General features: G+C 37.2%; 1 protein-coding gene across 12 annotated transcripts in view; it reads left to right on the forward strand.

Moving 5' to 3' along the window:
- The window catches only part of STAU2 (staufen double-stranded RNA binding protein 2), a 322,176-nt gene that overhangs the window by 184,745 nt on the left and 124,750 nt on the right, over nt 1-12,681 (forward strand). For 11 of the 12 annotated variants that reach the window (XM_055431772.2, XM_055431769.2, XM_055431760.2 and 8 more), the window contains one exon: nt 6,873-6,986. The exons of the other annotated variant lie outside the window; for it this stretch is intronic. In XM_055431772.2, the coding sequence (XP_055287747.1) occupies nt 6,873-6,986 (114 nt within the window). The remainder of the gene's footprint in view (nt 1-6,872; nt 6,987-12,681) is intronic. 12 annotated transcript variants of the gene reach the window in all.

The raw sequence follows: 12,681 nt of genomic DNA on the forward strand, positions 1-12,681 counted from the left end.
GTGCGGTCTCATTGATATTTTAGTTTGTATTTTCCTGATGACCCATAATATGCACCTCTTTTCTTGTGCTTGTTGGCCAATTTTCTATCTTTATGAAATGTCCACATTTTTTTCCTCAGTCTCTGGTATGGATTTTTTAAAAATTATTGTGTCATCAGAGTTTTTTATGTATTCTAGATACAGATCCTTTCTGTTACAGATATTCTCTCCCTTCCTGTGACTTGTCTTTTCAGTATCTTAACGGCATCTTTTAAAAATTGGAGAAGTTTTCAATTTTGATGAAGTTCAATTTTTTGTTTTTTTTCCATGAATTATACCTTTTTTGTCCTATCTAAGGAATTTTTGACTACCCCAAGGTTGCAAATATTTTCTCTGATTTTTTTATAAATACTTTATGGTTTATGCTTTTGTGTTTAATGCTGATATTCATTTAATTTTTTGTATGTGGTATGGGTGAGAGTTGAAGTCTGTTTTTCCCACAGGATAGCCAGTTGTTTCTGTGCCATATGTGTAATGTGTTGTTTTACTCTAGCTGCTCTTAAGATATCTGTTCATTTTTGGTTTTACCAGTTTGGCTGTGCTATGTCTAGGGTTGTTTTTAATCCTGCTTGGGATTCATTTAGCTTTTTAGATTACCATAATGTTTCTCATTAGTTTTGAAAGATTTGGGGCTAGTTTCTGTTTGTTTTATTTTTCCAAAAAATTTTTTTTGCCCTTTTCTTTGTCTTCTCCTTTTGGGACTCCAGTTACGTATGTGTTGAGCCTCTTGATATTGTCCTTGAGGTCTTTGAGACTGTTAACAGTTTTTCACCATCTTTGGATTGTGTAACTTTGGTTGGTTTATTTTCAGATTTACTGGTTCTTTCCTCTGTCCTCTCCAATTTGCTGTTGAGCCCATATAATAAATTTTTCACTTCAGTTATTCTATCTTTTGGGGACGGGGGCTTCCCAAGTGCACTAGTGGTAAAGAGCTCGCATGCCAGTGCAGGAGATGCAGTTTGATCTCTGGGTTGGGAAGATCCCCTGGAGGAGCACACAGCACCACACTCCAGTAGTCTTGCCTAGAGAATCCCATGGATAGAGAGGGAGCCTGGCAGGCTACAGTCCACAGGGTCGCAGAGTTGGACACGACTGAGCGACTAAGCACAGCACATTGTACCAGTTTGATGTAATATTTCTATTTGATAATTTTTTAATTGGTGATGCTATCTACCTTCTCATCCTCTGCCACCATCTTCTCCTTTTGCCTTAAAACTTTCCCAGCATCAGGGTATACAGAGTGCCTACATAACTTATTTTCCTTTGACCTTGGAGGAAGTTTTCCTTGTTAAAAAGTTATTTCTTTGCAAAGCCTATAGATTTTCATGTAGCTTGTTTTACATGTGTAAATGGGTGTGTGTGAGTGCATCAGAGCCTGAGTACAAACTACAGAAGAGAGGACCTTCTTTTCTGGTAGATGTGTAATTGACTGTTAAAAATTATGTAGTGTTTTGTTTTGATGGAAATGTAAAACTGAAATAATTCTGTGTGTGTATGTATAATTTATATATTAACTGGCTGCCTCCTTAGACCTTCACTGGCATAGTCAATGAAGCAGAAAAGGAGTGAACAAAGATTTAGGATTTGTGTCATGTAGAAACTCACCACTTAAAGTAAGAATGCAATTATCTTCCTTAACAATACTGAGAACACATCTGTTGTTGCATTTGTTAGACAGTTTTTCCTGTGACTTTATACTGGAAATAAATCTGTACATCACTGCTAGATTTTGTATAACAAATAAAGCCATGTAATTTTCAAATCTTTTCCTAGGCATAGAATTTCCAAAAGAGAGAAAAGATAATTACAAGTTGAGGCTCAGTCTGTATAATGTGATTGCATTCATTCACTTATCCCTTTAAAGGCATTAATGTGACAAGCATATTGTATGCAGAGTAAAATAGATTACTCATCCAGCTAAAACACTGGTGTATGACTGAGCATGTTAAATATATGTTTACATTTTAGTTATAAAGGACTTGACTTTAGTTATGAAAAACATTGAAGAAATAATTATACATCATGTCATATCTTAATTTTTAACATTATTATGGGATGTGTTATTCTAATAATATCTAATATTTATTTTAATAGTAACTGTGAGCCAGGCATCATTCTAAGTACTTTTCCTGGGGGAGCTTCTTTTATTTATCACTTATAAATTCGTTAGTTATAAACAGATAACAGTGTGGATTTGTATTACTACCTGGGAAAGTGAAAGTGTTTGTTACTCAGTCATGTCCAACTCTTTGCAGCCATGAACTGTAGCCTGCCAGGCTCCTCTGTCCATGGAGTTCTCCAGGCAAGAATACTGGAGTAGGTTGCCACTCCGTTCTCCAGGGGATCTTCCTGACCCAGGGATCAAACCCAGGTCTCCTGCCTTACAGGAGCACCAAAATAACAAAAATGATTTACATGTTCTCAAGTCATCTAAAAATGTAGTTGCTGTTGTTTATTTGCTAAGCCGTGTCCAACTCTTTTGCGACCTCATGGACTGTAGCCCGCCAGGTTCCTCTCCTCTGTTCATGAGGTTTCCCAGGCAAGAATACTGGAGTTGGTTGCCATTTCCTTCTCTAAGGGATCTTCCCGACCTTGGGATCAAACCTGTGTCTCCTACTATTGGGCCACCTGAGAAGCAACCCCCTCCCCCCAAGAAAAGGTGTAGTTAAGAAATGTTTATTACCAGTTTATTAGAGTAATATTTAACAAGGAGTATTGTTTTACTCTTTGCCAAGAATATGCTGATTTTCATGTTAATAAAGATTTAGATCTTTTGTACAACTAGTGTGCAGACTGCAAGAATCAAGCATGTTTGGAGTATTCTAAGATCTGGTACTAAATTGCCACCCTTCAGCTCTTTGCTGCCTTCACCCCCTCCCTGGAGGCAATAGCTACAATGTGATCTCTGCCTGCTGCTGTGGATGGGAGGAGTGGTCATCAAACCTGTTTTCTTGACACAGTGATAATGTTAATTATCAGAAGTCAGTGTACTTTATCTTAATGATCTATTGAGCAGCTTTCTTTAAATATGGACCTTTTTTACACTCTCTTCGTTTTTGTCCCACAGCAGGTGACTATTAAAAATATGTAACAGATAAGCGGTTAACCAGTTCTCTGAAGAGATTAGTAAAATAGTAGTCTGACATTAGGGAATTTCTCAACCTCTGCAAGTAACAATTTGATTCAACTTTTTTTAGAGGTAGGGGGTATAGAATTAAAATTTTTCATTTGAATGGTCCCTCATGTTTTCAGAAAGGCATAAAAAAATTCACATACCTAGCTTTTTATGTAAGTTATTTTATAGCTTATAGTATTTTCCCTTATTTCATTTTTTTTAAGGAATGAGGATATTTATTCAAATCAAATCAAGATTTGCCATTTAAACATATCACAAATTGAGCTTTGAATTCTTATTTCTTAAGTTATCTGAATAGTCTCAGACACAAATCATTTCTCCTTTCAAGAAGAAGAAATCTCTAGACTGGCAGAAATTGTTAACAGAATGCACAATTTTAGCATCTCATCTGGGTTTATGCAATTATAAATCAAACTAGGAAACTTATAACATAAAAATTATTATAGATTTGCAGATTTCATAGGAAGCTGCATTATTTAATTTGCACATATTGGAATTTCTGACCCATTATTTTTAATGGATTATTTTTTGTAAGCCCAAGAGAAAGAAACAAAATGTCAATTTGCTGTGGTCAATGGTGTTATAAATTCAGAACTAGTGCTACAACAGTGTAAGAATCAAGATGAGTTGTGTACATTTTAGAATACAAAAGATAGCAAAATGATATGATTCATAAACAGTAAATCTTAAATAAACATAAGAGATGACTTCTGTAGTTTTCTAAAATTATCTTTATTCATTTCTCTTTGATCAAAATCAAGATCTATGACACTGGAATATTATCATTGTACATTGGAAATTTTAGGGCCACATTTGTAGAAACAACTGTTATAGCAGAAATATTTCACCCATCAATCCTGAAGATTTGTACATTGTAGAATGCAGTGGAATATTATTACCCTAATTATTTTAGCCTAGAGTTCTAAGATTCTTGGTTTCTGCTGATGCTTTGAATCATCGGAAGCATTTTTAGAGTTAGAAAGATGAATTTTAAAATGTCATTCATACGTTATTCTCCTTTAGAGATTCAGTTTTATGAACTCTAATGTTTCTATGTCCAGGAAGAGAATAGATAACTGAAGAGCCATATCCAACCTGTTTTATTAGTGATTGATTATATAAAATATGATTCTTTCTTAAGGCTTTTTGTGTGTATATTGTAACTTTTTATTTAACTTGAAATCGTGTCCTCAAGCAGTAGTTTCCTATATATATTTTTTTTTACCTATTTTTATCTGTTTGGAGGGAGCAGTCTCAGTGCAGTGAGGGTATAAACATGGAATGATTTCATTTCTCCAGCCACCACTTTTCCCCATGATCGGTCATATCTCTCATTTGTGTTTCTTTTTATATTTGGCAAATTCCATGGTTTTCTGGTCACCTTTAGTTTTGAAAAATTTAGTGCAGTTCACGTAAAACTACAAGCTCATGTTCCCCCCCCACCCCACCCACTGCCAGCCATCTGTTTTGGCTCATGACGCATAGGGGAAGAAGGATATACGGTGATTTCTTCTTGTCTTCCTCATACTCCAGCACCTTTGAATATTTGTGGTTGGTGGACTGGGGACTTGATCTGCTTCTGAGACATGTTCCTCCACATTCTACCTCTGTTTCAGGCCTGGTCACTCCTCTGATGGAAGCCCTGCAGATGGACTAGGGGAGGGGAGAGACTAGAAGAGGCTAACACTTAGCCTAGTTTCATCCATTACTGGTTTCCGTGTAAATGATGTTCACCTTTTTTTTTTTCCTTTGTTGAAGTATAGTTGCTGTGCAATATTATGTAAGTTGCAGGTGTGTGGTATGGTGATTCACAATTTCTAAAAGTTATACTCCATCTATAGTTAATGTAAAATACTACATGATTTTCCCAGTTCCCTCTGACCTTGAAGGGCAGCTATGTTTCCTTTGGACTTTACTAGTGGTCCATGCCCCTAACCTTGTTCTGGGTGGATGTCACTTTGCTTGGCCTGAGTAGCCCTTTGGCTTCTGCTGAGACTTGTTTTCATTTAGTCCTACATGTATTGTTCTACCAATATTCAATGTCTGTAGGATGTCTAATATTTTACAGGATATTGCAGGCTCACAGTGAATTACAAGAAAAGTTGAATCTTTCAGTCCTAGTATCCAAGCCACTGATGGAAACAAAGTTTGAAATTTATTTTTGACTGGATTTGTCTTGTGATCTTTTTGTCCTTCCTAATTTTCATTTCTCTAGAAGAAAAAAATAAAACTGCAGTAAGTTGGCTGACATACGAGCATATTCACTATCAATTTGGGTATTTGGGAGAGTGTCTTGTCTTTCAGTTGATGTCAATTGATGTCAGAAGGTGATTATATTTTATTTTAAAAAGCATGTTTTATGATAGCACTATATCAGACATAATGTTTTAACTATACCATGAATGGTTGTGAGCTGTAGCTATTATAGTGTCACCATTGATTGACTTTTGCATAAACCTGTTATGTGGTAAGTTTCATTTCCCCCCCTCATATTTCACTGCTGCATTGTAAACAACAGGCCCACATTCTTGAACTCATACACTGAGTGAACTTTTAATTTGCTCAGGAGGTACAGTGAATTCGAACTGTCATCAAATCCTTTTCCCCAAAGTTAATTTGGAAAAAATATTTTTATAACAAAATCTTTAAAGTGCTTTGGAAACAAAACTTTGTGTGTTGACTTGATTTGAACCCTAAACTGCTTTTTATAGATTCCAGGAAGTTTCCCTGCCTTAAGGGACACTAATGGTGAATCTTAACAACCTTACTGGTTTAAAAATGTTATTAAACCATTTTAATGAGGATTTATATCATCATTTCTGTCAGAGCCATATTATGTGTGTGTGTATATATATGTATATTTATAACAAAAGCAACACTATTTTTACTTTATTAGCTTAGAATTAAACACTGCTTGATAGAACTTTTTTGAAAGTAGATAAATGGAAGGATGGAAATTTTTCCATTCGGCAGATGGACTCACATTCCCCTACCCCCACCCCTCATACCTTACCTCTGAAAGAGTGTCTTACACATGGTTTTAATAATGGTTGGTTGTATTCAACTAAAAGAAAAATAATATTAAAGTAACTTTATTTTGGTCTGTACATTATAAGTCATTTCAGTTTAATTCATTTTGATTGTAATGTCAAAATTCCAGACAGAACATGGTATACTGAGATACATACATGCATACATATATATGTGTATGTGTGTGTGTGTATATATAACATTGATTTTATAGGAACTATAATGTAAAAATAGAAGAAAGTCAGACCAATCAAGTGGCAGTCACACACACATAGAGTCAAAAATGAGGAAAATTCAGGTTGACAAAATTTTATTTGATTCAAATGAACTTGACTTCTGCTGACCCTAGAGTCCTTTATGCATTATGAAAAGTTGGACAAAAAAAGATGAGTGTATCATTTAGTTGTGAATTTTTCTTCTGGCTGTACTAATGTAGAGCACTCTGCAAAGCATTTCCTAATACTCTTTTAAAGAATATAAAATATTAATTAAAATAAATAGAGTCTCCATAGATCTTCGAGTCCCGATAAGGTTTTAAATATTTAAATTGTGTTCTGCGTAAGTTACGTGAATTTCTTCTTGAAGGCTAGAACCTTTGCACAGGACCAATTGCATCTGGCTCCCTCCTCCTGGTGGCGTTCAGCAGCTTGCGTGTGTTCTGTTATAGGTGCGCTACTGCGATAGACAGAGTGGCAAAGAGTATGCGACCTGTCTGACATTAGCCCCTGTGCAGATGACCTTCCATGCTATTGGAAGCTCCATTGAAGCCAGCCATGACCAGGTATAATGTGCCACTACCATTCTGCTGTGCTGTGGCCCAGCTAAGACATCCCAGACCATCAAAGTGGAAGCTATGTGCACACATACAGCTTTGCTTACCCTAATATATCAGCCACTAGTGCCACTTACTAGACTTCTGAGAAATCAAAATTCTGTGTGTTGGTAACCTGGTAGCTTAAGAGATGTAAATTATTTTAGACTTCTGGTTTGTGATTCATTATTAAACATAGAATTCTCTTATAAGGAAGAAGTAATGGCCCTATGTTATTTTTATTTTTAATAATTGCATATGGAAAGAAGGGTCAGCAACACAATATAGATAACACTGGAATCTCACTATGATAAACTCACTAAGATATATATGACTTAGGTCTGTTGAAGAGAGTTTCATATTACAGAATATAAAATAACTGAGTAAACTTTTACAACCATCCATTTATTCTCATAACTTGGGATATTATTAAAATGATGTTCCAGTGTTGTTTTTACTTTTAAAAGTTTTAGTTCTAAAACAAAGCTAAAAATCTGAAAAGTGTATTTTCTGAAGACAAATGCCTTTGATTGTTTAGACAGCAGCTTGAGAATGCATCCTGTTCATAATACATATTTTCAATTAAAATAATCATGAGATTAGACTAAACTAATGATCTAGGTCATAGAATTTCTAGTTTGGAGTCAAAATAAATAAACATATAGAGCTTACTGTATGACTAACCAGCTGTGCTTTTTAAATTAACCATTTTCATGCAGAACTTTCATAACACACTTTCATATCCTTTTCTCAGTGAATTTGAGAATTTCTAATAGTCTTGCCTGACTCTTCTTTTCTGAGTAGTATCCTTGCATGAAAAGAATAAAAGAGCATAATAGTGTTATCTTCTCAAATACATGGTTTATTGTCCAGCCCAAGCAAGACCTAAGAAAAACATTCCTAAGGGCATACCTCTCTAGTTCATGATGTCCCTGACATTATGGATTTCCAGTCATCATTTGATTGGTGACAAGGCATTGTGGTGTTTCGGAAGGAGCAAAAATCGAATTTTAATTTATCTGAGTGTTAGTTACTAACTACAGTATACATAAGCTGCTCCAGCCACCTGGGTGAACACTGTCATCTGTTTGCGACTCTGTTTCCAAGGATACTAAGTGAGGGCCTTGTGTTAGTTGACTTGCAAGGTTCATTCCAGTGCTCCATTTTACAATGCTCTAAGTAATCTTGGTGCTCTTGGTTGAATGAGCCCAGCCAGTCATTAACAAATAATAGCATGCCAGTCTGGAGAAGGCAATGGCACCCCACTCCAGTACTCTTGCCTGGAAAATCCCATGGATGGAGGAGCCTGGTAGGCTGCAATCCATGGGGTCGCTGGGAGTCGGACACGACTGAGCGACTTCACTTTCACTTTTCACTTTCATGCATTGGAGAAGGAAATGGCAACCCACTCCAGTGTTCTTGCCTGGAGAATCCCAGGGACGGGGGAGCCTGGTGGGCTGCCGTCTATGGGGTCGCACAGTCGGACATGACTGAAGCAACTTAGCAGCAGCAGTAGCAGCAGCATGCCAGTCTGCGAAGCAACCTAGAGGTCTTGCCAGCGCTTCTCTGGGTTCAGCACTGATGTTAGCTCCAGCTGCAGAAGAGATTACAGCAGGGCTTGGAGGCACAGGGTCTGACCTAGATAATGGAATGTTTTGTGTTTGCCTGTATAAAACTGAAGCTGAGCTATGTCGGGTGCCACAGAGGCATGGTATAAGTGGTAGACATTGTTCCTGCTCTTACGGAGCACACACTCCAGCACCTTCACCCCTATGAATAATTTGCAAGAAGTCTATCTGCTGCTTATCCAACTCTATGTATTCACTCATGCCAAAAAACAAAGGGCAACAGCAGCATGAGATATCCATCCTGCAGAGGTCTCTCCTTAGGCAAAGCAAATAAATAAAAGCATTCTCAGAAACCCACACACTTGAGAAGAGCAGCTCACTGTTAGTGGAGGTAGCTTGTTGCTATAAAAGAGTATTGGACTGGGAATGGAGACCGGAATCAAACCCAACATTGCTGTGAACTAGCTGTGGGACCTTGTCTCTTCTCTGGAATTTGGCTTCCTCAAGAGTCAAATAATGAGGCTGGTTCAGGCTTGTACCAAGTCCATATATCTGGATATATATATACTAAAGTGGCAGGGCTACAGTTAGCCCATAAGGCATTTTTCCAAATTAGAAAAAAAAAGACACCTCTGACTTGAAGCATGCAAAAGAAAATCATCATAATAGACAAATCTACAGTAACTACAGAGCAGATGCCCTCCCAGTCATGACGTATAGTGCACAGCCTGCACAAGTGTACACACTGGTCTTATTCTGCATTTGTCTGGAGTGCTAGTTACTCAATGGTAAATAAATGAAGAGATTTTTATCCTAAAGGAAATACAACTGCATTACAGGTGACAAATTTACATGAAATTTTAAGATTAAAAAAAAAAGATTTCTAGGAAATATGTCAAATGGATAGGTGGATAGACGGATGCATAGATGGAGCCATGACTAGAATGACCATCCTGTTTATCAAACACTCTGCCTTGGTGGCCTCAGAGGTGCAAAGTGGGGGTGGGGGTGTGATCAGTGCCCCTGCCTTGTGTTTGGGTAATTGGACTCCTAGAGGAGAGCAGACACAGAGTAAACCTCTGCTCCACGTCTTCTGGCTTTTCTACATTGTGTTGCCATGTCCTCATACCGAGGGTCTGTCTGAGCAAAAGTTACTCCCCTCACCATACCAAAAGCGTAGGCTCCAACTCATCAGGTGAAAAGATGGGCCTCTGAATGCTTTTTCACCTATTTTGTTCTGTTTTTTTTTTTTTTTTGTAAATACTAGAAAACAGGAAAGTACTTTAAAGCAAGAATAATTACTATTATTAAATAAGTGTTTTCTATTCTTAATTCATCTGAACCACTGCAATTGAACAAGAGAATAAGTATTTGGAAAAAAAAGAGTATATGTAAAATTTAGCAGCAGTCCTTCCTAGGAAACTCAGATTGTTCTTAATGTATATAGAAAATGAGTGTGAGAAATGGAAGACGTCTCTAGCCTTGAACCTTTACAGCTCTCCTCCTCCTCCTCCTTTTTTGGCTGTTGGAACTCCAAGTATTTGTTTTAGGTTGACACTGCCGGCATCATCAAGTATCTTAGTACAGACTTCGCTCACTGTGATACCTCATTTTTTTAAATGAAGTTCTACTGTAGTATAGTTGAGTTACAATGTTGTATTGGTTTCCACTGTGCAGCAAAATGAATCAGTTACACACATGTATCTATCTGCTCTCTCTTAGATTCTATTCCCACATAGATTATTACAGAATACTGAGTTTACAGCTTGTCTTGTTAATTACAAAATAAATGTAAGTCTAGAAACCCAGTAAAGTGGAAGCTGAATGTGTGGTATACCAGTGCATTCCCCTCTCTGAACCAGGAGTAACAGGATGGGGAGCAGTAAGTGAAAGTCTCTATCAAGGTCAAATTAGATACACAAAATAGTTGGAGGAGAGGTTCAGTATCTGTATGCTGGTGATATCCAGTTGTACAGAGCTCTTAATTCTCCCTTTCCCCCATCCCAAACCTGCTCTTCCCTCTTTTTATCTTTTATCTCCTCTCTCTTCTATCCATCCTGGTAAATGACCAATCTACCTTGTTGCTCCAGCCACGCCCCTTGAAGCATCCTTGCCTCCTCTCTCCCCTTCACGTGCTACATCCAGTCCTAACTTGTCTTCCTCTAAATTACATCTCCAATCCGAACACTTTTCACCACCTCCAGCGTTACCATTGTAGTTTAAGTCTAGTTTAGCATTTTTAACCCAGACCACTACAGTAGTCTCTAAACTGGCTGACCAAAATTATTTTTAAGATATTCAGATCATGTTGCTCAGCTGCTCAGAAACTTCCATTGGCTTCTCATCACACCCGTTGTAAACCCAAAACTCTTGTTACGGCCCCCCAAGTTCCCATGTGATGTGGCCCCACTACCTGTCCAGTTTCAAACCCTGCCACTGCTCTCACTCTGTCCCAGTCTCACTGGCCTTGTGGCCAGTTGCATCATAACAGATGAAAGAAACTAGACTCAAAAGGCTATGTTCTGTAGATGTGATATATGTGATGTTCTGGAAAAGGCAAAACTATCGAGATAGAAAATACGTCGATTGTTGGAGAGGATGGTGAGGGATTGACCATGGTGGGGAGCGATTGACCATATATTGTCATGGAGTTTTGGGGGGTGATTAAGATGTACTGTATCTTGATTGTAGTGATAGAAGCACGACTGTGTACATTTGTCAAATTCACAGAACTGTACACTCAAAGGGGTAAATTTTACTATATGCAGATTACACCTCAATAAACCTAACTTTAAAAAAACCTCAGACTCATTATTTTATCAGTTATTCATGTGGTATTGATCCCAGGGAAATGTGGAAGGATGCCATCACCTTTCCTATGTTCTCTGAGTGTTGGGTCCACCTTGGGAACGTGCTGTGTTTAACTAATAGCCTGGGTTAGAGCTTCCCTGAATACCAGTGGTTGATTAAGGCCTCTTGGAATAATTATTAGTCTCCAAAAACTGGTCTTAGCCTGCCCCTGTCTGACTTTACGGAAAGGGTCTGAAGGCCAGTGTTTCCTACTTGGGAACTCTGAATTCTCATCCAGGCAGTGGACAGCCTCATTCAGGGCAGTATCTGCCTGGAGGTCCCTACCTGTTTGGGTGAGAATGTTCTACATGTGTTTGCCTTATTCACCATAAGACATGTGGTATTATACATTCACATTAGTTTAGAATGTTTAATTGTCCAGAATATAAATATAGTTTAAATTTATAGGTGTTGAGTTTTGTTTTAGAAACATTTGTTAACAGCTATGTAGGAATCCTGCACTAGATACTGGGGCATCCAAAGATAACTGCCTTAACAGTCCTTATAATAAGCTAGGTAACTTATTATAGTCCTCTCTGAGCCAGTCATCTTTCAGAATTTAAAATTTATAGATCATATGGTGATTTCAAGGACCATCATCCTTATTCATAAGTTGAATTTAAAAAAAAACACTTATTTGTTAAGAGTGAGCTAGTGAGGATTTTGGTCAGTATTTTTCAGAATATCCTATTTGGAAATTAAATTTATATTGTAGAGTATATATTAGTAAAAGCAAAAATAATTCTGCAGAAAAAATTTTAAAATGTCTTAGTATAACTCAGAAGATGCTATCTGTCCTCTCTCCTGGCCTGATACCCTTCTGCATCTTTATATATCATTCCAAAATGTTACTGAGTACCTGTCCTTCTCTGTCTCTTTGAATTTCATCAGTCACCTTATATTGCAGCCTCAAAATCATAAACTTCCTTACTTGTCTGTATATTTTCTGTTTATTCATTTTCATTCAGACTTATTATTAATCTTACCAATTTCACAAATACTGGGTAAGCAAGATTAGTAAAAATACTATAGCTTAATTTCTGGTTAACAGTGTTACCACTGCCTACCTTAATTTTTTCAGATTAGCTCTGAAACTCACCTGCTTTGTATAACTAAAAGAATGAGTTAATAAATCAACCACCTAATGAAGCACTAACTACCCGATGAAGTGTAACCTGCCTGCTTGTATTTGCTGTAAACTCACCTCTAGTCATTATCACTAAGTGAGATTATCTTACAGAGAAAAT

The sequence above is a fragment of the Moschus berezovskii genome, chromosome 16, assembly GCF_049115385.1.
Source record: "Moschus berezovskii isolate FMDL1 chromosome 16, NW_MosBer_1.0, whole genome shotgun sequence".
NCBI classification, from domain to species: Eukaryota; Metazoa; Chordata; class Mammalia; order Artiodactyla; family Moschidae; genus Moschus; species Moschus berezovskii.